Below are 26,242 nucleotides of genomic sequence, written 5' to 3'. Positions count from 1 at the left end.
GCTTGTTCCCTTTGCCTGGTTACTCTGACTCCTACTGCAAGTGCATTTCTTCACTGGCACTGAGGCCCACTTCTTCAGGATTCCAGCATATACCAAAGACCAGCCGAGACATCCAGCCTCATGAACCAAACAGCTATTGGATCCTTGGGCCTTCTATTAGTAGACAGCCATTGTCGAACTAGCTGGACCACAGCCTGTAAGCCGTTCTAATAAATCCTTTATGTGTCTATACGTTTTGTCCCTTTCGAGGACCCTGACTAATAAATACACTGCCCCTCTCTACCGTTAGAAATAAATGCATGCACCGCCACTTTAACCACCACCTGTTTGCAGACAGCCTTCAAGAAATCTATAGGAGACCTGACGGGATGGCTCAGCAGGTAAGGCACCTGCCCCAAACCCGACAATCTGGTAAAAGCCACTGGTCTCACGTGGTAAAGAAAGGGAATGATTCCTACAAGTTGTCCTGTGACTTCCATAAGCATTCATGGCACAGGTGCACACACACATTAAATAAATATACTAAAAAGATAAAAATAAGGGATCGGCCATGTATGGTGGCACATATCTTTTCTATTTTTTTAAAGATTTATTTTATGTGTGAGTGCTTTACCTAGAGGGCATCAGATTCCACTCGAGATGGTTGTGAGCCACCATGTGATTGCTGGGAATTGAACTCAGGACCTCTGAAAGAGCAGTCAGTGATCTTAACCTCTGAGCCATCTCTCCAGCCTCAAGTGGCACATATCTTTAATTCCAACACTCAGGAGGCAGAATCAGGTGCATCTCTATGACTTGAGGCCAGCCTGGTCTACATACACAGTTCCAGGACAGCCAGGGCTATGTAGAGAGACTCTGACTCAATCAATCAATCAATCAATCAATCAGGGACTGAAGAGATGGCTCAGTCATTAAGAGCTCTTACTGCACTTCCAGAGGACCAGTTTGGTTAGTACCACCAATACTAGGGAACTCACTATAACTCCAGCTTCTGGAAGCACACGGCACACACACATCACACAAATAAATACAGTTTTAAAACTAAAAATCAAATTTAAACAATACTAAAGAAATTTATATGAGATGTAATTTTTGAAAAAAGTTTTGTGCTTGAATTGTTTTACTGTTTGAAGTTTTTAGGGCTTTTGTTTTTATTTCAATGCTTATAAGTGTTTGACTGCATGTATATATGTGTACCGCATGCTTGCTGCAGTAGTCTGAATGTAATTGGTCCCCATATGCTCATAGGGACTGGCATTACTAGAAAGTGTGGCTATGTTGGAGTGAGTATGGCTTTGTTAGAGGAAGTGTGTCACTGTAGGGGCGGGCTTTGAGGTTTCCTATGCTCAGGATACCACAGAGTGTCTCAGAATACTTCCTGTTGCCTGCAAAATGTAGGACTCTCAGTTACTTCTCCAGCACCATGTCTGCCTGCACACCGCCATGCATCATGATAATGGACTGAACCTCTAAACTGAAAGGGAGCCACCCAATTAAATGTCTTCCTTTATAAGAGTTCCTGTGGTCGTGGTGCCTCTTCACCGTAATAGAAACCCTAAGACACGCCTACTGCCTTCAGAGGTTAAAAGAGGGCACTGGATTCCCTGGAAATGGAATTACAGGTGGTTATAAGCTACCATGTAGGTGCTAAGAATTGAACCCAGGCGAGAGCAACATGTGCTCTAAACTACTGAACCATCTCTCCACCCCAACTGATTGTTTGAAACAGGTCCTTATGTAGCCCAGGATGGCTTCAAACTTGGTAGGTAGCCAAAGATGACCTTGAATTATTGATACTTCTGCCTCTACCTACCAAGTGCTAGGATTACAGGCATGAACACATGGTTTAAAAAAAAAAAAACAAAAACAGTGTTGAGTAGGGCAGTGGTGGTGCACGCCTTTAATCCCAGCACTTGGGAGGCAGAGGCAAGTGGATCTCAGTGAGTTCGAGGCCAGCCTGGTCCACAAAGCAAGTTCCAGGACTGCTACATAGAGAAAACCTGTCTTGGCGGGAGAAAAAATCTTGCAAAACCCTGTCTAGGCCATGCCCTCCTTCCTTTCTTTTCTTCTTCTTTTTTTTTTTTGGGGGGGGGGGCAGGGGAGAACAGGTAAGACATGGTATCTCTATGTACTCCTGGATGTCCTGGAACTCGATATACAGACCAGGCTGGCCCCAAGCCCACAGAAATCCTCCTGCCTCTGCCACCAGAATGCTGGTATTAAAGGCATACACCACTATGCCCGGCACAGCATCCATGCCTTTGTAACGGCACTCATCAACCCCACTTATTTAGCAGTCAATCTCTTCTCCCAATTGTAAACTCTTAGAAGGTAGGTGCCACATCTTAGCCATCTTCACATCCCTAATACCAAATGCAGGATTTAGCAAAGAGTTGATGGTCAAGAAAAATGTAGAACTACTTTAAAACTGATTGAGTTCCCCCCCTATGTTTCAAAGTGGGCAATTTCACTAAATCCTCAACCACCAGGGCTGCAATTCGGGCTAATACTCCCCACTTTGAATGGTACACATAGTTTCAGTAGGTACACCTTACCTTCAATACAGAGGTTTGCTACACTCCCATCTTCCACATTGCTTAACAGTCCTTGGAGCAGAGTGAAGCAAGAAAAAGGTTGATTAACAGTGCTGTTTCAAGATAAACAGTTCTACAAAGGCATGCATCATTCTAAAACCAGCAGTTTTAAGTAACGCCCTTGCTAAATCCTACCCTCAGCGACACCTAGACTTCTCAACGTCCCGTCTAACTTTTAAAAGACGACAGTCCATGCACACAGCAAATAGACTGCATGCTCTGCAGCCTGACACATCGAATGGCAAAGACATAAATGTTGCCTGCCATTTTCTTCACAGGTCATCCTATGTGAGCCAGGGAAAGCCTCAACTCAGGGAAGGACTCAGTGCACGCTAACCATCCTCCCCACAAGGACTCATTCCACCGGACACCGTGATCATATCAAAGAAGGAACCACCTCACTTTCCATGTAAAGAAACCGAGGCAGATGAAAAGAAAAACAACTTGATCAGGATCACAACCAAGGTCAGCCGACTCCCTTCCGGGCCTCTGATCCTGAGCGGACCCTTGACTGTACAAGAGGAATCACCCACTTCCCATATTTATCTCTGCACGTTCACTGCAGAAATGATTCACGCAGCTTAGAAAGGGGGTCACATTGCTAAGACTACAACCAAACAACCTGCCAGGAAACTGTCCCAGTAACACAAAACATCCAAGTCCTAGTTCCAAGTCCTCCAAGGGAAAAACAGAGGCTACACATGCCAAGTCCACGCCAGCTTTCCCTTTGAAGCTCACCGTAAAGCACGCGTACAAAATGGATGCAGACTCTCTGGTCCTGAGCTACCAGCTGTGTGACCAAGGAGGTGTGTCTCACAAGAGCATCTTGGAAGCAGAACACCACATGTTTCTTTCGCACCAACTTTGAGTGAATGAAGGGAAATAGTCAATAGTGACCAAGGCAGGGTCATTCTGAATTCAAACAGTCATTCCCAAATATAACCACAGGATGGTACCCACCGCAGCCATTTAAACTATGGGGAGAGCCGTACTCCCTGTAGGGAGCATGGACAAGTACATCTACACTAGGAAATTCATACATTTACATAGAAGTATACAGAAACTGATGTTTCTACCTTATGTTTACATAACACTTTATTTACAACCCCTCTTCTCCACCACTACATTTGGAGGGCAGAGATTCTTTTTTGTCTCATGTAGCCCAGGCTGGCCTCAAACTCACTGTGTAGATGGGGTTGGCTTTGAACTGATCCTCCGGCCTCTATCTCCCAAGTGTTGTAATTACAAGTGGGTGCCACTAACACATTTCAGCCTAACAAGTTAGTAAAGCAAGCCAAAAGATATCCCTATTTTGTAGATGAGAAAAACGGGCTCAGAGACTTGCCCAAGGACTCAAATCCAAGTCTTTAAGCAGGCATTGACTTAACTTCCTCAAGATGGAGAAGGTCAGCAAACACAGGGCAGGTGGGGAGGGGCTCTGGGGCTCATCTGGACTCAGTGCACCCAGGGACAGGCTCACTAGAGACACAGCAGGGCCAGCTGAAGAAAGGACAGCCTGGCTGAGGGGGGTGGGAAGGCGGGGTGCAGGGGAGAGACTAAGGGAGGGGGCAGCAATGGCTGCAGCCGGGAGAGGGGCAAGCCTTGGGGAAGGGGTCTGGCTTGGGGTTTTGTTTCGGGGAAGGTGTGCTTGGTTCAGAGAAGCCAGGTGAGGGAGGAGAGGTCCCTTGCCAGGTCCTGGGGGGTGGGGAGAGGTCGCACCGACACGCCGGGCTCCGGCAGCAGCTCCAGGGCGCAGGCCAGGCAGACGTGAGGGGACACGGGCAGCAGCCAGCGCGGATCATGCCGGCGATGGGTCCTCTCGAGGAGCAGCACCGCTTCTTCATCTCTCCCAAACGCTGCGGGATAGTCAGCAGCGGTCATCTGCCCCACAGCCATCTCCAGGCTCCAGCTCTGCAGCGCAAGTTTTCCCGCCCAGCTTTTGCGCAAGCGCGCTCGCGCGCTCCAAAGAGCGCGCCGCACACTGTCCGTGCGTGCGCGTGTCTCCCGTGCCCCGACGTCGCGGCCGCCAGTGCAGGCGAGCAGCGGCTTGCTAGGGCGGTTTTTGTCTGCAAGGGCTGTGGGCTTGTGCAACTAAACCCAAAAGGACTGTGCATGAGCCTGGGCAGGAATTGGTGCTCAGTAACCTCGAAAGTAGAGAAGTTTTTATAAAGTAGCTGACATACTTTAAAGGAAGGAAAGAAAATCAATTTCTGCTATTATTTGCTTGGGTTTGTGTGTTTTTAAGAGTCAATGTTATGTATGAGTGTTTGTCTGCGGGTATGTATGTGCACTATGTGAGTGCCCAGAGCCTGCAGAGGTCAGAAGGATCCCCTGGAGCTGGAGTAAGGGAGGCTTATGAGCCACCATTTGGTGTGGGCAACCCAAACCAGGCCTTCTGCATGAGCACGTGCTCTTAACCCCTGAGCCATCTCTCCAGCCTGTTTTTGTCTGTTTGGTTGGTTGGTTTTAATTAGGCTCTCATGCAGTTCATACTGGTTTCAAACATGAAATGCAGGCTGAGGATGACTTTTAAATTCCTGATTCTCCTGAGACTGGAGGATTGCTCCGTAATTTCTGCTGTACCTAAATTTTTGGAAGTCAGTAGTGCCGAAACACACTCAAGGAGAGAGGGGATTTCACAAGGCATGAACACCCGAAGGGAGAGATCACTAGAAGCTGTTTTACAGGCTTATCATAGTGTGCCTTTTATGGTAGAGGTAGAGAGATTACTACAGGAACATCCTGCGGACAGTGGTGGACAAAACAGAAAGAACACATTAAAACTTAACTGGGTGGCAGAATTATGGGAGCTTTTTGTTGTTTTTAGGAAATAAGCAGGAAGAGGACTCTATGTACTTGAGAATGATCTTGAATTCCTAATCCCGTGCCTTCACCTCCCAAATGCCGAAATTACATTTTCTAAGTGTTCTTCAATGAACATATATAGCTTTTATAATGAATTAAGACATAGGTAGAAGAAAAATAGTTTGTATATGGGTTGGGGATTTAGCTCAGCGGTAGAGCACTTACCTAGCAAGCACAAGGTCCTGGGTTCGATCCTCAGTTCCAAAAAAAAAGTTTGTATATACAAAAAAAAAGTATGTAGAGGCTAAAGGCAGCTCAGTGGTACAGCACTTGCTCACCATACACAAGGCAAGAGGCATCATAAGATTGGCTCTGGAGAGTCACACTTGATTAAATTATCATCTCTGGAATGTCCCAGGGTGGGCTAATACCACAAATAATTATGGTGGGCAATACTACAGGATACTATAGAATCGAAGCAGTGTGGATGTCCATGAAGTTTGTTCATGGGCAGCAGAGCTCCAGGATTCAACCCTCCTGTCTCCCCCACTTTTTAAAGACAGCGTCAACTTGTCAAACCCTAGCTAAGCAACAAGTTCTGTCTCAATTAGGGTTTCTATTGCTATGAAGAGACACCCATGATCTTATAGAGGAAAAATATTTAATTAGGGTAGCTTACAGTTTCAGAGGTCTGGTCCATTATCATCATGGCAGGACATGGTGCTGGAGAAGTGGCCGAGTATCCTACTACATCTTGGCTTTCAGGCAACAGGAAGTGGTCTGAAACACTGGGCGTGGCTTAAAGCCCACCCCCACAGTGACTCACTTCCTTCAACAAGGCCACACCTCCTAAAAGTGTCACACTGTGAGCTTATGAGGGCCAGTTACATTCAAACTACCACAAGCTGCCTCTCTGGCTCTTATGTTTTTGTTTTTAATAATTTGTTTTGTTTTGTTTTCGAGACAGGGTTTCTCTGTGTGGTTTTGCGCCTTCCCTGGAACTCACTTTGTAGACCAGGCTGGTCTCGAACTCACAGAAATCCCTCAAACTCACAGAGATCCGTCTGCCTCTGCCTCCCAAGTGCTGGGATTAAAGGCATGTGCCACCATCACCTGGCCCAAATAACTTCTTGACTCCAGTTCCTATTGCCCATGTACTCCTGGGTTTGGAGCCATCCATTAGAGTATGGTTGACCTATTAAGAGCTACACCTTAAAGAAAACTGACTCTCCTCTTCCACAGAAGCCATCAAGTACCCACAGCTCCTCAGGAGTGGTGGGTTCCCCAGTCCCTTTGCACTCTGTGCTAGGATGTTGACTGGCTTGATCTTGCACAGCGGCTGTGTGTGTTTATGAGAGTAAACATCCTGTCAGATTCCGGAAGACACTGTTTCTCTCTGGTCCTCCTCTGTTTCTGCCTCTTACCATCTTCCTGTCCCCTCTTCCTCAATGGTTCTCAGCCTTGACAGGACCTCACTTCTTTGTAATCAAAGGGGTCTCATGCAGAGGACTACCCTACCCTCCAAACAACTGAGGCTGAGTATCCTGCTTCAATCAGGATTAGGTTGGGAATGAGGTGAACAAAAGCCACGATAAATCCTCCATGTCCTCTCCCCTGAGGAGCTGGGCTGGAGGAAGAGGGCTAAGGAGGTTAAGGTTAGTAGTAGATGACCCCGGATTGACCTGAATCTGCTAACCTTAAAAGATGCACGGTAGATGCCATCCACAAAGTATCCCAAATCCCCAAAGAGAACAGTCGGACAACACACCACAGGAATCTGCAGCCCTGCAGGATCTAAATAATCAATTTATTAGCGGCTCTGGGACTAAGCAGGTCCCCCTCATGTTTTCTCTGGCATGCCCTAAGAATGCTGGGCCTGTGGCCTACTTTTTAAGGCCATACTGTCTGAGAAAATATCTCAAGTGTCTCATAAAACCAAACTTTTGTGAGACTGCTGGATTTCGGGGTGCCCCATTTGGGTTCCCAGGTGCCTCCTGTTCCTTGAAGCTCTCCATCTTGGGAACAATTATTCCTGTACAGCAATGCCCTGGTAGCTCAAGGTCCCTCTCCAAAGCAGTGGGGACTCTGGTGCTGTCCCCCTTTGTAAATGGGGCACTCACTTTGGGAAATGGGGTAGGATTCCTCGGGGTGAGAAAAGGAGCTGAAATCTGGGGCTTAGCCAGCTGTGGTGACCATGGCATCTTGCTCAAGATTGTCATGCTCAGCCTGGCTGTGGCAGAGTGGACAGTCCCTTTGAAGCTGGAGGTATGTGCAGAACGGAGGAAAGGTGGCTGCCAGCCCCCTCTGCCCTCGGCAGGTCCCATGCTTCCACTTCTCAGGTATGTGGACTGCTGCTGACTTTTGTGTCTGGGGAGCTCAGAGGCTTCCCTTGGTACGCATTCCTTCCAGTGGTTGCGGCCTTCTGTGCAGGATGGGGCCCTCCCTCTGCTGGAAGCCCTCTCCACATGGGAGACTCCAGGCCTGACCATTTTTCTGCCCTTGCTGCTCCCAATGGAAAGCTCTTGGACCTGTCCTGGGCCACACCAGCTCCTCGACTCTGCTGCTGGCCTGGGAATCCTCGGGGCAGGATTCTTGGCCTTAGGGGCCTCCTCTTGCATCTGTGGTTCTCTTGCTCCCCCTGGTGGTCTGATTCTCCTGGGTTTCTTAGGTGGAACGGAGCTGCGCGTTGCCTCTGACTTGGGTGGCTTACACTTCTCCGGAGGCTGGACTTGGGTAGAAAGTTTTGAGCTTCTTCTTTCAGGAACTGGACGGCTTTGAGACCTGCCTGGGGACTCGGGGGCTAGCAGGGATCCCTGGGGCTCACAGTGCTGAGCCTGTGGCCTTTGGCGGTCCTGGTCTGTGCGTGATCCAGGCGGTCTCGCTCCAGCCCGAGGCAAAGAGCAAGATTCTAAGAAGTGAAAAAGCAGGTAAGACTCCAGGATCCGTCGAGGGAGGCCCCACCTCAGGTGTGCAATCCTCCTCTTCATGAGGGATTCCAGGAGCAGGTGTTTGCTCTTCTTGAGGGCCGGCCGTTTGGACAGAGTGGAGAGAACCACGGGTACGCTTGCTGGAGCCGAGGCAGCCTGGGGGCCTTGGGGGCACAGGAGAGAGGGAAAGACAGAGGATGGCTGAGGCTGTGGGTGGTGCTGGCAGGTCAGGCTGGCAGCCGGTGCTGGCTCCACCCTTTTGCCCCTTTCTTGTCTTCTTTGAGACCCAGGTGGGGCCCTCTGGGAGCCTCCACTGACCCCGCCTCTAGGCTTCCGGGCAGGGACCCGGCCCTGCCTATTTAGATGTTCTTCAGGACAGGGAGCAGACTCTATACCATTTCCAGCTACTGGCTGCTTGGGTCTAGGGGTTCCATGTCTAAAGATGAGAGAAGCAGGCTGAGCCAAGCTGTGCTTCTGGCCTGTGGGCCCCTCCCTCACGGAAGAGTCGCCTTGAAGACTGCACCTGACAACATCCTTTCTTCTGACCTGGCCCTTGTCTCCTCTCCTCCGCGTAGGAGACTGGTCCGACTCCTCAGCTCCGCATTTTCTCTGGGCCCCTACAGCCTGGGTCTCTGCAGCAACAGCTCTACCCCTGCTCTGGATTCTTTGCCCCTGGGTCCGAATCTTTCCATCACTTTTGCCCACTGACTGTCTCTGGTCCTCTCCCAGTGAGGCTTGGCTCTCTGGGCCACTAGCACCTGTGACGTTCCGCACGTTTCTCTTCCTTTGGTCTTGAACTTCTGCACCGTTCCCGCCTCCGGTTTTTTGCAGGGTCTTCCACTCTAACAAGTAGGTCCTTCCGTTAACTTTCCTTAGCACCCTCTGAGTCTTCCTCCTGGCTCTCTGGAGTTTTCTACCCCCCTCGCTTCCGGCCTTGACCCAGGTTTTCTTCTCCAAGGCCTCATTTTCTGAAGCCTTCTCTCCTCTAGCCTGTCCCCAGCGCCTCCACCTTGCAGAACGGCTTCCTCTGGTTTCAGTCAACTGTCCCAGGATCCTGCTCTCGGGCCTCTGGGTCTTTACCTCAACATCCCCTCCAGCTTCCCTCTGGCTTCTCTTCCCGGGTGCCAGCTTGTCCACCTCACTTTGCTCTTCAGTCTTTTCCTCGGTCTTGCTCTCTACTGGCTGAGTCTCCAGAGGAGTTTTACCTCTTAGTTGACCCTGAGTCTCAGCCTCGGCTGGCAGGTTATTTGTCCCATCATCTCCACCTTGTCTTCGGTCGCTCTCCAGGGGCCGGATTCCCGCAGTGCGTTCCCCTCCAATCTGACCCTGATTTCCCCAACATGATATCTTGAGTCCTCGGTCGATTGCGATCAGCACGAGTCTCTGGTTTCCCCACCAGGGCGCCTGGATCACCACCCAGTCCTCCTCTCTTATCTCCTTGAACTTCTTCGTCCCCACCTGAACTTCACGTCTCGACAGCTTCTGGTCCTCTTTCTTCAAAGCTTGGGTCTCCTCCTCCTTCTGAGTGCTAATCCATCCCTGTTTCTCCCACTCCAGGGCCGGGGTCTCTTCACTGCCCTGTTGCTGGAGTTCTCTCGGGTTCTCCCTCCCAGATGTCCGGATTTTCACACCATCCTCGCTTCCAACCTGGCCCTTGTTTCCTCCTTCCTCCGCCTCAGATCCTGCACCAGTCTCACCTCCGACTGGGTCTTGTGTCCCCTGACCTCGCATTTGGGAATTCTCACTGTTCTTACGTCCAGTCCGGCTCTGGGTCTCCAGTCCTTGCTCCTGGACCTCTGCCTCTTCCTCCCCTCCAGCTTCTTTCTGATTCTTCTTCCCCAGAGCCAAGGTCTCCACGGCATCCTCCCGGCTCCCCCACTCTGGTGTCTGAGTTGCAATGTCCGTTTTACGTCTGACCTCTTCTTGATTCTCTCCCACACGAGCCTGGGAAAAAGGATCCTCATGTCCAGGCTCCCTCTGGCTTTTCTCCCGTAGTTTCTCAGTTTGTTCTCTATCTCCAGTTCCTGTTTGGTCTTGCTTCTCCCACTCTGGCACTGAGATTTCTCCATCAGTTTCTCTTCTTACTAGCCTCTGCTTCCCACACCCCAGGGCCTCTCCGTCCTTCCCCACTCCAAAGTCTATAGGGAGGAGGCCTCCAGATGCTCGTACTTCTGAAGCAACCTCCTTTCCGCTCTGTCTCTGGCCTGTGTACTGCAGGGTATCTTCTCTATATTCTCTGTCTACTGTCTGAGTTTTACCCTCTGGTTCTAAGGGATCTTGTGGGCTATCCAGGGAGTTCTTGGTGGACAGTTCCGATTGTTGGTTAAGAGGACCAGGCAGAAGCCCTCTGAGGCAGAACTTTGACCTCTGAACTAAAGGGAAGTTTGGGAGAGAGATGGCTAAGGCTGTGGAGGTGGAGTTGTATTTCAGGCTAACAGGCTCTATTGACACCAACTTCTCCTGGGAGGAAGCCAGCCGCTGCTCCATTCTTTGGCACATGTCCAGGGAAGGGTGGGCCTGGCTACTGCTGGGACACGAGGGGACTTGCCATACTTCCCAAAAGTTGTCCTGAGGGAAGAGACAAGTGCTTGAAAAGGAAGGGGTACACATCATGGGCTCAGAAGAGCTGTGGACAACCCAAGGCAGGTCTTGGCGTGAGTTCTGTGGAGACAGAAGGTACTGGGTGGCCCATTGTTGTCTGAGGCTCCTCCTGTATCCCCATCTCTGCCTCTGTGTCCATTGTTGGACAGGAACATCCAGGTCTCTGATTTTTCCGTGAGTAAAGAATTTGTGAATCATCCCAAAGAAAGTTTCACATCTGGTGGATAACACTGCCCATCTCTGCGGTGGTACCTGTAAAGTAAGGACTAAGAAATAAAACTCTGGCATACAAATGACCTCCGAAATCCCTACAGATCTGACTAAATGTCCCACTACTTGTGCATTTATTCACTTCGAGATAGTGAGAGATTGCTCTGAGCCAGGCACCGTCCTGTGTGTTGGGTACCAAAGTGAATAAGGCACAGTCCCTGCTGGGAGCTATATTCTAGACACAAAGACAATAACCAAATATTAACTATTGGGCTAGGAATGTGGCTCAACTCGTAGAGTCTATGCCTAGCATGGAAAGAATCCACTCCAATAATCTCGGCACTCAGGAAGTAGACAAAGGAGGATCAGAAGTTCAAGTTCATCCTTGGCTACACAGCAAGTTAGAGACCAGCCCGAGCTACATGAGATCCTATCTTAAAACAAAAATCCGTGTTAGTACCCCAAAAAAGCATTTGAATGGAAATAAATGCAAATTGGGGGCTGGAGTTTAACTCTGCTAGACAGAATAGTCAAGGAAGGCCTCCCAGAGGAGGTGATATTTGGCTGGGAAACTGAATGAAATTAGGGGCAAATCAAATGACACTTGAGTACTATAGGCAGAGGAGACATTAAGTATAAAGACCCTAGGAACAGAGCAAGCAAGATTATGTCCATAGAAACAGCCAAGAAGCTCAGTGAGAACTTAATGTTCAATGGCATAGCACGGTGCCTAGTGTGGGAGGCCCTGGGTCCTACCCCAGCATTAAAAACAAAGGTAGAAGAAGAGGGGAGCAAGGAAGAGAGAGGAGCGGCAGCCATGGGATCAGAATGGAGCCAGCAACAAGGAGAACCCTGGAAGATGAGGTCAGTGACAGGTACAGGCTAGGTCCTATCAGACTTGGGATTGAAACAAGAGTTTGAGTTTTGCAGGGAGTGGAGTCACAGGGGTTTATGGAAGGGAGAGCTTTGATCTGTTTTTAAAGTCTGTCTGGCTCACAAGCACAGTATTGGACGTAAGGTCAATGTTGAGTACTTGCCAAGTGATTTTGTATAGGTCTGCACTATCAGCAATCAGCAGCTTTGAGTGCACATTTGGGGGCTGCAGGTTTTTTTTTTTTTTTTTTTCAGTGCTGGAGTTTAAACCCAGGATCTTCTAGTACTTGGGTTTTTCGAAGGGTGGTCCTTTTGTTTGTTTGGTGAGAAGTGGGGGAAGGCAAGGCTTGAAACTGAGTTTAGTACGCCTCCCGGACATCGTCCTGAGTCCTGGGATTACAGGCATAAACCACCATACCCGGTTTTCTTTCTTTCTTTCTTTCTTTCTTTCTTTCTTTCTTTATTTATTTATTTATTTATTTTTATTTAGAGGCAAGGCCTCTCTAGGTAGCCCTGGCTGTCCTGGCACTTACTACATAGACCAAGCTATCTTTGAGTTCATAGAGATCCGCCTGCCTCTTCCTCCTGAGTGCTGGGATTAAAGGGGTGCCCCCCATGCCCAGCTTCATGCCTGGTTTTCATTGCTAGTGAAGCCAAGGCCTTATACAACCTAAACCAACATTCTATCACTAGGCAATGCTCCTTGATGGTGTGTTTATTTTATCTTTCATTTTATATCTTTTATAAACAGAGTTCTGCAGCCCAGGCTGGATGGGAACTAGATATATAGACCAGGATGGCTTCAAACTTGGGACAGCCCCTGCCTCTGCCTCCTGAATGTTGGGATTACAGGCCTGTACCAACCACCACCACACACACACACAAGCCTATGTGCATATGCCATAGCATAGGTGTGGAGGTCAGAGGACAATTTCTGGGAATCATTTTTCTCCTACCACCATGTGGGTTCTGGGGACCAAAGTCAGGTCATCAGGCTTGGCAACAATCATTCTGACCCAATGACCCATCTTGATCGCCCCGCTGGTGTTTCGTAATGTGGGTACTACACATGGGTGTGTTTGGCTTGTAAAAGGTCGCTTGTAATTGTGTGTACATATTATAGCTTTTTGTTTGTTTTGTTTGTTTTGTTTTTCGAGACAGGGTTTCTCTGTGTAGCTTTGCGCCTTTCCTGGAACTCACTTGGTAGCCCAGGCTGGCCTCGAACTCACAGAGATCCGCCTGGCTCTGCCTCCCGAGTGCTGGGATTAAAGGCATGCGCCACCGCCGCCCGGCTTATTATAGCTTTTTTTAAAAAGAGGAGGAAGAAAAGCTACACCAGGCAGACACAGACAGCCATTGCCATGGTCCAGAGAGAGCTACAGGCTGGCGGCTCTGCCTGGGTGGCGTAGTGAGGTCTCTAGAAGTCATAGCGTTGCAGATTGCATGGAGGATCCCTAAAATTTGCAAATGGATTGAGTGTATAGAGTGAAGAACAGAGATGGATCCTGGTTTTAAGGCCTAGACGGTGATTATACAGACCAGCTGAAGCTCTTTCGTCACCTCTGATAAATAAGACACCGAACAGGGTCCATGTAGAGAGTGACTAACAGCGATGATGCTAAGGAAGAGGTCCCTTTACCTTGATGGCGTTCCTCTTGCTGGTCCTGGAGACCCGGTACCAATACTGTTGGATCTGCCAGATCAGAAAGAGGCAGAAGACAAGCAGATTACCACAGCACCGGGGATCCCTGCAGCTTTGATCCTGGGACAGCAGGCCTCTTACTGGCTCCCACTCGGGGCCCTGGAATGGGCCCACCACGGCACAGGCTCCCAGAAGTGGTAGCAACATGGCAAAGCTTAGGTCCGGTAGATGGTGTTGGGAGGAGTGGGAAGGAAACACTAGTGTGGCTGGCTCGCTCAGTTTGGGGTGGGGTACCCCTTACTTCACAGTCCCTCTGTCACTGGGGCCACCTCACAAAGGAGCCTGCCTGCTGCTGCACTTTCAGTGCGGGCTAGTAGTTCGGGCCAGCAGACCCTTGGTGGAGGAAACCTCTCCTGGCCAGACCAGGCTCAGACAGGTGCTCCAAGCTGGTGGGTTATGCCCCCTTGTGGCCAAAAGGTTAAATAGCAGGTTGGGCACAGATCAGACCTGCTCAGCTTTCCCCGACCTTGGTTCCAGAGCCTTCACCAGGAACAGAGAGGGAAGACTCATGCTCAACTCCAGGCCATAAATCTGTGCCCAAGGAGTGACTGATAAGTAGGTTAGGGCGATCCCTTGGCCCCCTCATGGAAGCGAAGACTAGGCAGAGGACTTTGAATCTAAGGGGGCTAGTGGTAGCCTAAAAGCTTACCTCGTTGATGCGTTGTTGGGCGCATTTGGACAGAATAGCTTCTCATGTTCTACAGCATGACAGGATAACTGTGATTAGCAACAACTCATTGGATTTTTTTGTTTCTGTTTCTTGGTTTTGAGATAAGACCTTTCGGCTGGGGATTTAGCTCAGTGGTAGAGCGCCTGCCTAGCAAGTGCAAGGTCCTGGGTTCGATCCTCAGCTAAAAAAAACAACAAGAGAGATAAGGCCTTTCTATATAGCCCAGGCTGTCATCAAATTCACATTGATCCTCCTGCCTCAGACTGAGTGCTGGGAAAACAGGCATTCATTACGACATAGCTAATTAAACAAAAAAAAAAATTTTTTTTTTCTTTGAGATAAGGTATCACTATGGAGCCCTACCTGGTCTAGAACTCACTACACAAACCAGGCTAACCTTGAACTCAGAGATCTGCCTGCCTCTGGGGTGTTGGAATTAAAGACGTGCACCACCACACCTAGCCTGTATAGGCTGGTAAGAGGACCCCAGGAGCAAAACTACCTAGGCAGCCTCCACCACATCACACGAGGTTCCTAAAGAACTGTATCTCCAGATCAATCACTGTCCTCCCCTCCCCTCCCCTCCCCTCCCGAGTGCTGGGATTGAGAACGAGCCACAGTTCCCTGTGGGTTTTGTTCTCTCTTGCTGGACCACGAAGCAGCATTAGAGGTGTGTTCTCGGTGCTCTTTGGCTGGAGAACACTGACAATACCATGAGATCAGGGCTGTTCTGTTCTCAAACTAGCGCCCTTGGGTGAGTCCTACCAGACTCTTTCTCCAGATTCTATTCTTGGTTGCCATCACCAAAGCTCCCTAGTGAAACAAGCTCCTCCTTGAGGCCTGGCATGGCACCAGAAGAAAGACTCTCAAAGGGGCCAGGGCAGAGTTCTCAGTGTGCTTGCAAAGGTGGACACTGAATAAATATAAAGTCAGCAGAGGATCCCGAGAGCAAATGCCAGAAGGCCATGACTATCCTGCAGGGACAATTACTTGGTCAAGTAATTAAGGTTCCAATGAAGAGGTGATAAATAGGAATCAGCTGAATGGAATAAGTCACTTTGTCTTATATTTCTACAATAAAATACCACAGACAGGCTTCTTTGAAAAAGAGTTTGTGTTGATTCATAGTTCTGGAGATTCAAAGCTAAGGGTCCTCTTCTACTAATGGCCTTCTTGTTGGCAGAGTGTCATGATGGTCATAGTGGCTTTGGCTTATAATCCCAGCTCTTGGCAGGCTGAGAAGGATTGCTGTAAATTTGAGGCTAGCCTGGGCTACATAGTGAACCCTAGGCCAGTGATCTACAGTGAGATCCTGTCTCAAAAACAAAAACAAAACTGGAGTCTGGAGAGATGGCTCAGCATTTAAGAGTACTTGCTGCTCCTGATCAGGACCTGAGTAGGGTCCATCACCACATTCCATCACACACCTTTAATCCCAGCACTCAGGAGGCAGAGGCAGGGGGATCTCTATCAGTTCAAGTCAGCCTGGTCTGTATTGTGACTTCTAGACCTCCACAGTGAGCTCCAAGCCAGCCAGGGCTACATAATAAGACTCCGTCTCAAAAACAAACAAACAAAAACACCTAAAATAGAATGAATAAATTAATCAATCCATCAAGATCCACTCATGAAGGCTCTACTCTGATCTAGTGGTTAATCAAATCCTAATTACTTCCCAAAGATCCCAACTTTAAATACTAAAATGAGATTGTAACTCACACTCTTAGAAATATTTTTTGTTTTGTTTTTCTGAGACAAGGTCTCATATAGCCCAGGCTGGCCTCAAATTCATTAGGATGAATGAGGATGACCTTGAACTTCTGAACCTCTTTCTTCTAGCTCCTGAGTACTGTAATGATAGGTGTAGGACATTGGTTCCTCTTAATACTATCAGCATAATTTTAGGAATCTAACTTCTGTATAAATTTGGGAAAATAACTCATACTCAAACCATAGGATATTCCTAACAAGACAGTGATTGACAGGAATGGAGAAAAAATTGGCATGTGCTGAGTAAAGCAAGAGGTAGGTAGGGCTATAACCTGAGGGGAGGGGATTTACTGGTGGATGAGGGACCAGACATGGCGAGTATATAGGACAAGTTTCTAGAATAAATTGGTCTCCAGAATATGTCAGCAGTTGTTTAGTTGCTAACAAAAGAAAAGGACAAGATGATTCTGAAGAAACTCAGGGAATAGAATTAACTAGATAATTAGGTATGGTGTACTGAATTACCACTCTCGGTCACAAAAACACCATGCCCTGCCAGGAGTGGTGGCACAAATGCCTATAATTCCAGCACTTTAGAGGTGGGGACAAGGGGTCGGGAGTTCAAAGAGGATCAGGAGCTCATCTTCATAGCAAGTTCAAGGGTATCCTGGGAAACATAAGACTCATCTTAAAACAAAACATCCAAAAGTAAAGAGAGAGAGACACTCCCTTTGGTGTTGTACACACTGGTGAGGTATCCGTGCTACTGTGAAAAACTCTAATGAAATCCACTGGGGTCATAATAATTTAAAAAAAAAATGCTTGGTGGAACAGGCCTGTTGTGGGTATACTCTGAAGACATGTCACTTTTTACCTTGCCTGCCAAGGCACTTCTGATTGGTTTAATAAAAAGCTGAATGACTTATAACTAGGCAGGAAAGGGTAGGTGGGATTTCTGGGGAGACAGAGGAACTCTGGGAAGAAGAAAGGCAGAATTTGCCAGCAAGACGTGGGGAACTTGGACTTACCTATGGAGGAGAGGTAGCGAACCATGTAGCAGAATGTAGATTGATATAAAGGGGTTAATTTAAGTCTTAACAGCTAGTTGGGAGCAAGCTAAACTAAGGCCAAGCTATCAAACTTAATAAGAAGTCTCCATGTCATTATTTGGGAGCTGGTAGTCCAAAGAAAGTCCAGCTACACACACCTTTACTCCCAGCACTCGGGAGGCAGAGGCAGAGGCAGGAGGATCTCTGTGAGTTCAGAGACAGGTTGATCTACAGAACGAGTTTCCCAGCCAGGCAGAGATGATTGATTGATCACTACCTACTGTAGACAGGAGTCAAGCATTATCTTGAGACAGGCCTATAACCCTAGCACTGGAGATGGGAGGAGGAAAGAGGACTGTTCAAACCAGCTACAACTGGGGAGTGGCCCTATGTCAAAAAACAACAAACCAAACCAACCAACTAACCAACTCATTATGTAGAATTAGCATATGCTATTAAGAAAACTAAAGTAATAAAACCCTCAGTCACTACTAGGGAGACTGGAAGTGGTGAGCCAGGATACCAAGTAGGTCAAATAATAACTGTAAATTTTCATAAAGCACATCCAAGAGGCAAACAGTAAGGACACACCTATGACTGTAGGTTGGAATACATAGGTTTCATTCCCCCAGCAGTGGAGGCTGATAGTACCAAATAAGTGGGAGATATATAAAACAGTACCCAACAGAGATGAGGAGCAGAGTCAAGGAGACAATCAGCAGGCATTTTTTGGAAATGTTCAGAGGGAGACCGTTTTGTTTTGTTTTGTTTCCTTTTAAAAGGTCTTATCAGATGTGCACAAGATGAAGTTTAGTGTGGGAAATGAAGGATCTGATTTGATATTCACTCTGTTTTTGTTTGGTTTGTTGAGACAGGGTTTCTCTGTGTAACAGCTCTGACTGTCCTGGAACTCACTATACACCAGGCTGGCCTCGAACTCAGAGATCTGACTGCCCTCTGCCTCCTGAGTGCTGGGATTAAAGGCGTGTGCCAACACCACCCAGCTATATTCACTTTTTAAATTATTGTTATATCATTTTTATTTATTTATTTATTTATTTATTTATTTATTTATTTACTTACTTACTTACTTACTAACTTACTTACTTTACTTAGCTTCTTGAGACAGTGTTTCTCTGTATAGCCTTGGCTGTTCTGGAATTCTGTAGAGGCTGGCATGGAACTCAAGAGATCCACCTGCCTCTGCCTCCAGAGTGCTGGGATTAAAGGAGTGTGCCACCATCTCCCGGCTGAATTTATCCTTTAATAACAGAGTTTTAGTGTAGCATCAAGGGCCAAGCATTCGATGGTGGCACACGCCTTTAATCCCAGCGCTTTAGGGGGCACAGGCAGGCAGATCTCTGTGAGTTCGAGGCCAGTCTGGTCTACAGAGCAAGTTCCAGGATAGCCAAGGCTGTTACACTAAGAAACCCTGTCTGGAAGAAGCAACAACCCAAAACAAAAAGGGGTGGGGGGGGGGGGGGGGGTGGGAGCAAGGTGCTGGGCAGAAGAAAGCAGATGTGCTATCAAGACTCCAAACAAGCCGGTAGTGGCGCACGCCTTTAATCCCAGCACTCGGGAGGCAGAGGCAGGTGGATCTCTATGAGTTCAAGGCCAGCCTGGTCTACAGAGTGAGTTCCAGGGCAGCCAGGGATACAGAGAAACCCTGTTTCGAAAAACTAAAAAAACTTAAAAAAAAAAAAAAAAAAAGCAATGAAATGGTGTCCCTCGAAACCCTTTGTATTGGTGTGCCACTTCCCGAATGTTTATTTATTTTTATTTTTTGGTTTTTCGAGACAGGGTTTCTCTGTGTTTTGGTGCCTGTCCTGGAACTCACTTGGTAGACCAGGCTGGCCTCGAACTCAGAGATCCACCTGCCTCTGCCTCCCAATGCTGGGATTAAAGGCGTGCACCACCACCGCCCGGCTTCCCGAATGCTTTTTTTTTTTTTGAGCTGAGGATCGAACCCCGGGCCTAAAGCGCTCCACCACTGAGCTAAATCCCCCCCCCCCGAATGTTTAATTCACAGTTTTGGCCAATCATTTATACTAGGACGCTACTAAAATCCAGTAAAACACGTTCCTCCCACCACACACGACTTCGGCCCTTGAGCACTGTGGGGGACGGCGCCGGGGCGACGTCACCGCGCGCCCGGAGTGACATCACTTCCGCTTCCTCCCGCGCCGGAAGTGGCTTCCGCTCCTCTCTCTGCGCCGCGTTTCGGCCTGTCGGAGGTGGGCTGTTGTCGAGTCGCGGCGAGGCCGGCGCACCGCAGCCATGGTGAGTGAGCGCGCGGGGCCGCCGGCGCGCGGGGCGGGAGGCGCGGGCTTCGGTGCGCTCCGTCCCGCCCGCCCCGCCATGGCCGACCTCCGGGGCCCGGGTTAGAACTCGGGCGGCCGGAGGACCCGGAGCGCCGTGGCCCGATCGGCTTTGCAGCGGTGGGCGTGGCCAGAGGCCGGGCGAGGGGAGAGGGAAAATTTGCAGGGCGCCGCGTGGGAAAATGACCGCCCCACGTGGGGTGGTGGAGGTGCCTGGAAAACTCAGGTCTCCGTTCCCTTTCCCTTATTATTATTTTTTCTTTTTAAACGATCTGTAGAAGATGACGAGAAGTCACGGGACACTCAGCCTCTGCCCACTCCTTTCCCACGCCCGGGGTTCAGACAGATCCACTGTCGGGAGCTAACACGGCTTGGGGAATAATTCAGGGGCGTTTGGGTTTTTTGTTTGTTTGTTTTTTTTAATTTGGGGTCAGGGAGAATGTGGAGTGACCCCGGCTGGAGGCCCAGGAAAGATTCCTACGGTGAGACTCAGAAATCGCGGGTCCTGGTTGCACCACGTGTGACGATAACGCTCGATCGTCGCCACTTTAATGTTGTAGAGAGAGGGTTCCAGGTCGTGTTTCCTGTTGTGACTAGTTAGGACTGGAACGTAGTAAGGAGGAAAGAGTTTGGCCAGCCCTTTCACGTCTGTACTGAGATTTAGTCCGGCACTTTGGTTCCGGATCGGCTTTGGTAACTTTCGCGCCCCGAACCAGTGAAGAGTTTGAAATCCGGAGCTCTCTGGTTGCACTGTGCCGCGGTTTGCATCGGCTGTGAAATGGGGATGATGAGTTCCCTTGCCGTGCAGTCCTGCATCCCTTAAGGACGGGTGCGCTCCGGCTTTGGTCTCCCATCCTCCAGAGTGCTAGGATTACAGATGTGTGCCATCACACCAAAGCTGGTCGGTCAGTCATTCTTGGGCGTCTTGATTAAAACACCAGGATGCTGCCATAACAAGTGTACCATCTACAATAACCTTTTTATAATACACAAAGAATGAAGTGTAGTGTGGTAAATAACGTCAGCCAGTAACGTCAAGTGGCAGCTTTTAATGTACTGTGCATAATTTTATGCACCACTGTATACAACTAGCAGCACGGTATTTTGCTAGAACTTCAAGGTGGCTAGTGTCACTGGCCTTTTTCAGCACCGTTGGAATTTTATGTGAGCAGGGTCTTGTTGACATTATTAGGTTATGAATGGCTGTAATTTGCTAAAATCATACGTGTAGCCAAGTGGTAGTGGTGGTCCACGCCTTTAATCCTAGCACTGGAGAGGCAGAGGTAGGTGGATCTCTGTGAGTTCGAGGCCAGCCAGGTCTACAGACCGAGATCCAGGAAAGGCTCCAAAGCTACACAGAGAAACCCTGTCTCTTTGGGGGGAAAAAAATCATGCATGTTTGACTGTCAGGTGTACAAGGAGACCAAATTGATGAAGCTGAGGATTCAAGTTGGCTAGCCTAGGCTGTCTTGCAAGCCTTGTCTCAAAGGGTGTGGGCTGAAAATACCGATGGGCGCTTCGCTAGCATGCGCAGGGTCTTGAATTGCTAACATCACAAAAACACTATGAAATTAAATGGTTTAACTTTTGAATTGTTTTCTAACATTTGAGAACTTGGAGAGAGAGCTCAGCATGCACTTGCAGTTATGTTTACTTGAAAGTATCATTTAATTGAGCCCAAGAATTGGGGCCAGCCCAGGCAACCTTGCAAGTTTCTTTAGTGGGGAAAGAATAGATAAATTGAATTAATCCAAACCTATGGAGGGGAAAATAGTGGAAAACCAGTAATAAATTCAAAGAGAGGAAAGAAACAGGACACCCCAACAACACAGGATGAAAATTGGAACCCAATATGTTAATACAGAGTACATAATATAGAGTCTAAATGTTCCAGTTCTGCATGCCCTGAAGTGCATTTGTTTTGAGTATAATTCAGTAGTTTTTCAGTTGTTTGAGACAGGTTCATTGTATCATCAAACTTGTAGCTAATAATAATAGGTGAGGAAACTTGTTGGGATATGTGTGTCTTTCCTTACAAATTAATCCCTCCCAAGTCTAAACAACACCCTCCCACCTGCTCCCCTTTTTGTTTTGAAAGTCGTGTGTGGTCCTGGCTCGCCTGGAACTTGGCCTACAAAGCAGACTGGCCCCCAAAGTACAGAGATCCACTTGCCTCTGCCTCCTGAGTGCTAGGATTAGAGGCATATACTGCCTATACTTTTTTTTTTTTTTTTTAATTGCACTTGCTCACTGGTATGGTTGTGCATTTGGTATCAGCAGACAACTTGGAGAAGTCGTTTCTCCCCACCATGTGGGTTCTGGGAATCAAATTCAAGTTGGAGGCAAGCACCATCTCACTGGCCCTGAATGGTCTTTGTCAAAGGATAAAACCTATGACAGTTTCGTTTTAGGATTTTGTTTGGTGTTTTTTGTTTTGTTTTGAGACAGGGTCTCACTATGTAACTGGCTGGCCTGGATCTCAGTGATCCTCCTGCCTCTTGGTCTCTCTAGGTGGGATCAAAGTGTGTACCACCATGCCTGGCAGTTTTAGGATTTTAAAGCTTCATTTTGAACTCTAAAATCAAGCAATACCTCATTTGACAAAAAAAAAGCCAGTTGATCCTTTCAAATTTTACTTGTAAAAAGCGACAGTACAATTTCATAGCAATGTACCTTTCTCAATTTGAATAGGCCCCAACTGCAGCCTTTCATTAAAGGTAGATTGTTGATGTAACTGAAACTTGCCTACTGTGTGGTTCACTAGTTTGAAGTAGGAAAGGTAGTGTGGATTTCTGTGTAGCCTTGGCTATCCTGGAACTCACTCTGAAGACCAGGTTGGCCTTGAACTCACAGAGATCCTCTGCCTCCCAAGTGCTTGGGATTAAAGGTGTGTCCCACTACAGCCCAGCTAAGAGATTTTTTTTTTTTTGGCCTGGTAGTGGTGGTGAACACCTTGAATCCCAGCACTCAGGAGACAGGGACAGATGGAGTTTGAGGGTTTCTCTGTGTAGCCCTAGCAGGCCTATCTCCAAAAACAAAAACAAAAACAAAAGAAAAGAAAAAAAAATTATGTTGTAATTATGGGTATATGTGTGAGAGAGTGTGTGTGTATGATTGCTCTTGCCCTTAGGGTCCAGAAGACAGTATTAGAGTGCTCAGACCTGTGTTAATAAACATGTTCTGTCTATACTTGGTTGGTTTCTTTGTTGCATTGCTAGGGGCTGTTTTTGAAATTGGGTGTCATCTATCCCTAAAGAAGAGAGGTGGGGGGTATGCGTGTGTCTGTGTAAGGGGGAACCAAGCTGGTCTCAGTTGTTGGTAAATAGTTTGTAATTTATCTGGAATACCTTCTGGTCTCTTGCAGACGGAGGCTGATGTGAATCCGAAGGCCTACCCCCTGGCAGATGCCCACCTCACCAAGAAGCTGCTGGACCTTGTTCAGCAGTCATGCAACTACAAGCAGCTTCGGAAAGGAGCCAATGAAGGTGAGAGGACAGGGTGATGCGGGGTGCTGAAGGCCCGTTTCAGCAGGGGTCTCCTGGACTTGTAGTTTGGAAGAAGGGCTGGATGTTTTTATTTCACTCTTCCTCACCGTCCTTCCTTCGCTTTCTGTTTTTGTGGAGGCTGGTCTTGCTCTGTTCCCAGGGTGGCCTCGAACTCCCCAGCCCAAGCCCTCCTACCTCAACCTCTTAAATGAGTGGGCTAATGTGCACTCTAGAAGTTCTTTACTGACCAATGGAAGATCCATTTGGCATTAGATGCAAAAGGCGGGTAGGATGTAGAGCCATCAGTGGTTAATATTTTGCTGTATTTGCCTTTTCTCTTGAGTATATAAATGTATTTTATTTATTTTTGTGAAGCCATTTGGAAAGCAGTTGTTAAAACTGTATGAAATTGTACTCTTTAGAACTATCAAAAAGAAAAGGATTTTAATGTTTTTCAGTATTTGGCAACTGTGGGATGCATGAATTTCAGTGGTTCTCAGAAACATTTTCCTTTTGTGTATGGAGGAGTGTGAAAGGGGAGTTGCAGGGTAGGGGCAAACTGAGGCTGAGGAGATTTTGTGTTTTTTGGTTGGTTGGTTTGGGAGAGCCTCATGAACCCAGGCCAGCCCCACAAATTTACTATGTAGCCAACCTTGAGCTGATCTCCTGTCCCCCTCTCAAGAGCTGGGATTATAGGTGTGCACTGCCATGCTTAGTTTGTTGAATGAACAATTTTTCAGTGGACTAATTATATGCACCATGACATTTCTGCCTAGAAAAATAAAGAAAACCAAATAGCTTTCTGTAGTAATTTTTTTTCTTTATTTTTATTTCATTTATGTGCATTGGTGTTTTTACCTGCATGTATATCTGTGTCAGATCCTCTGGAACTGAAATCACAGACAGGTGTGAGCTGCCACATGGGTGCTGGGAATTGAACCCAGGTCCTCTGGAAGAGCAGTTAGTACTCTTAACCGCTGACTCCAAAAACTCCAGTTTTTGTTTTTGGTTTGGTTTTTGTTTTGTTTTGTTTTGTGAGACAGAGTTTCTATGTGTAACAGCCCTAGCTGTCCTGGATCTTGCTCTGTAGACCAGGCTGGCCTCAAACTCAGAGATCCTCCTGCTTCTGTCTCCTGAACACTGGGATTAAGGAAGTGCACCACCACTGCCTGGCCAAGTGGCCTTGTTTTTAAGAATATTAAAATGTCATGTTTGGGATTTACCCATGTTGGCAGAAGGCAGAGCAGACTGTGCATGGGCCTGTTCTGTTATATCCTCCATTCTTGGCGGTCACATATGAAGGAAGGTGTGGACTGTATGTCTGGAAGGCAGGCCTGCTGTGAAGGAGGATGGGGTGTGTAGCTGTTTGAGGATCTTTTTTGATTGAATCTTCTCAGAAAGTGAGGTTTCAACAGAGAACTGAGGCCTTGGTGACAGGTTAAAACTGTAGAAGCATTACTTTGTGCTGGTATATCCTATGCTGAGTGGGTGAGAAAGACATTGAGGATTAAGTAATTGGTTAGTATTTGGGTGCCAAATTATTACATTACAGGGCTGCTCCAGGCAGAAATTGGTTTTTGTTTTGTTCTCTCCACACCCCCAGACCCCTTTGAGACAGGGTCTCATTATGTAGCTTTGGCTGTCCTAGAACCCACTGTGTAGACCAGGCTGGCCTCAAACTCATAGATCTGTCTCCCAGTTGCAGAGACTAAAGGTATGCCTGGCCTCTCCTGGCTTGTCCTGAGCATTGTGTCCTTGTACGGGTTACTTTTTCCTTACTTTGCTGTGGCTGCTCTGCCCAAGCCCCATGTCATCTGTTGGCTTCATGTCCTGTCTCAACAGCCACCAAAACCCTCAACAGGGGCATCTCTGAGTTCATTGTGATGGCAGCAGACGCTGAACCCTTGGAGATCATCCTGCACCTCCCCCTGCTGTGTGAAGACAAGAATGTCCCCTATGTATTCGTGCGCTCCAAGCAGGCCCTAGGACGGGCCTGTGGGGTCTCCAGACCTGTCATCGCCTGTTCGGTTACCATCAAAGAAGGCTCCCAGCTAAAGCAGCAGATCCAGTCCATCCAGCAGTCTATTGAAAGGCTCCTGGTGTAGGCCTGTGGCCTCTGCCCTTTCCTGTCTGCTCCCACCCCTCTTGTGTATCATATTGTCTGTTAGCATGTGGTATTTTCAGCCAGTTTCTATTATAAATATTGTACTACATCCGGTTTTTGTATTTTTAATTTGTCTTACAGGGTTGCTTTGTCCCCATCTCATCCTCTCTTCTACCATTTTTTAATCTTTTTAAAAAGTGAAATGATACCTAAGACAGGTGAGAGGCAGAATGTCACCATTTAACAGCAGGAGTAACCAGGAAAAACCTAAGCCAGGGATAGTGTCTGTTTTCACCTCCGAACTCATTCCTCTGTGTAAGGTAAATGAAGTAACACCAGTCCCTCATGCCTTTGCATATAAGATCTCCATATATGTTAACAGGACTGAAGATTTTTCTTTGGGGAACAGTCCCTCCCGCCCACCATCATTTGTAGAGGAAGTTTGATAACGTTAAGCCTAAGTCCAAGTGCCATTTATTAATGTTTGTGTGTTTTTGGTATGTGTAACCTTATAATCTCACCTCGTTCCCCACTGAGGGTGTCAAGGCAGTAACAAGTCAAAGGGATGGTCTGCAGACTCAGGCAGCAGGGTGAGTTTGATGGCCTGGATCTGAAGAGTAACAAGGACAAAATAGTTTGTGCTGGAGTAAAGGACTCTGGGGCCGGAATTTACAGCAGAGACAAAGTTATCAGGAACATCCTGTCCTTGGTTGAATGGGGTTTTTTGTGGAGCCATTTGACACCCACTTTGGGAGGGAAGCTTTATCCTTTTCCTCCCAAAACATGGGTCAGATGTATTCTGTCACATGAAGAGAGTGGTAATAATGTTCATTCTTGAGCATCCTAATAAAGAAATATGTTCCTATTTCATTTTAAATGAAATAGCAGCAGTGCCTGACTTTCAGTTTTACCAGCTAATATTTGAAATGAAATGCTTAGCGTTTCTAGGGCAGTTGTAACATGGGGTGGGGAACCTTGAGACCTGTTCTGGGTATGTAGACCAGGCTGGCCTCGATTCTCAAGAGATCACTGCCTCCACATGCTGGAATTACACGTATGCACCACCACTCCCATTTATTGTTTGGTTTCAATGTGTGTTGGTGTTGGGGCTTGAGCCTAGGGCTTCCAAAGTACTCTGTTACTGCTCCCAGCCCAGCTGTAGTTTCACCCAGCCCCTGTACATGCTAAGTAGCA

The 26,242-nt window shown here is 47.8% G+C and overlaps 3 protein-coding genes across 3 annotated transcripts in view; 1 reads left to right on the top strand and 2 right to left on the bottom strand.

The window, feature by feature from the left end:
* Positions 1-4,475, bottom strand: part of Mei1 (meiotic double-stranded break formation protein 1) — a 66,566-nt gene extending 62,091 nt beyond the window's left edge. Inside the window, exons 1-3 of the mRNA XM_036208431.1 lie at positions 4,314-4,475; positions 3,333-3,456; positions 2,556-2,606 (exon numbers count right to left, since the gene is read on the bottom strand). Of these exons, the coding sequence (XP_036064324.1) occupies positions 2,556-2,606; positions 3,333-3,456; positions 4,314-4,475 (337 nt within the window). The remainder of the gene's footprint in view (positions 1-2,555; positions 2,607-3,332; positions 3,457-4,313) is intronic.
* A 2,807-nt stretch (positions 4,476-7,282) lies between these two features.
* LOC118596719 lies at positions 7,283-13,859 on the bottom strand. The gene is made up of 2 exons (XM_036207599.1): positions 13,650-13,859; positions 7,283-11,179 (listed from the first exon to the last, which is right to left on the bottom strand). The coding sequence occupies exons 1-2, from the start codon at positions 13,857-13,859 to the stop codon at positions 7,283-7,285; spliced, it is 4,107 nt and encodes a 1,368-aa protein (XP_036063492.1).
* A 5,459-nt stretch (positions 13,860-19,318) lies between these two features.
* On the top strand, positions 19,319-25,925 carry Snu13 (small nuclear ribonucleoprotein 13). The gene is made up of 3 exons (XM_036208272.1): positions 19,319-19,421; positions 22,824-22,944; positions 24,787-25,925. The coding sequence occupies exons 1-3, from the start codon at positions 19,419-19,421 to the stop codon at positions 25,047-25,049; spliced, it is 387 nt and encodes a 128-aa protein (XP_036064165.1). The 5' UTR covers positions 19,319-19,418; the 3' UTR covers positions 25,050-25,925.
* The last annotated feature ends 317 nt before the right edge of the window (positions 25,926-26,242 follow it).

The sequence above is a fragment of the Onychomys torridus genome, chromosome 16 (genome assembly GCF_903995425.1).
Source record: "Onychomys torridus chromosome 16, mOncTor1.1, whole genome shotgun sequence".
NCBI classification, from domain to species: Eukaryota; Metazoa; Chordata; class Mammalia; order Rodentia; family Cricetidae; genus Onychomys; species Onychomys torridus.
The sequence above is the reverse complement of the archived record's forward strand: the minus strand, read 5'-3'. Positions and strand labels throughout refer to the sequence as shown.

What these genes read in the sequence shown, in the direction of transcription:
- LOC118596719 (XM_036207599.1), bottom strand. Translation starts at nt 13,859, where the DNA reads ATGTTGCTACCACTTCTGGGAGCCTGTGCCGTGGTGGGCCCATTCCAG. An exon ending in GCAAGAGGAACGCCATCAAG is followed by an intron (nt 11,180 to 13,649) that starts GTAAAGGGACCT and finishes CTTACTTTACAG; the next exon opens with GTACCACCGCAGAGATGGGC.
- Snu13 (XM_036208272.1), top strand. An exon ending in TCGGAAAGGAGCCAATGAAG is followed by an intron (nt 22,945 to 24,786) that starts GTGAGAGGACAG and finishes CTGTCTCAACAG; the next exon opens with CCACCAAAACCCTCAACAGG.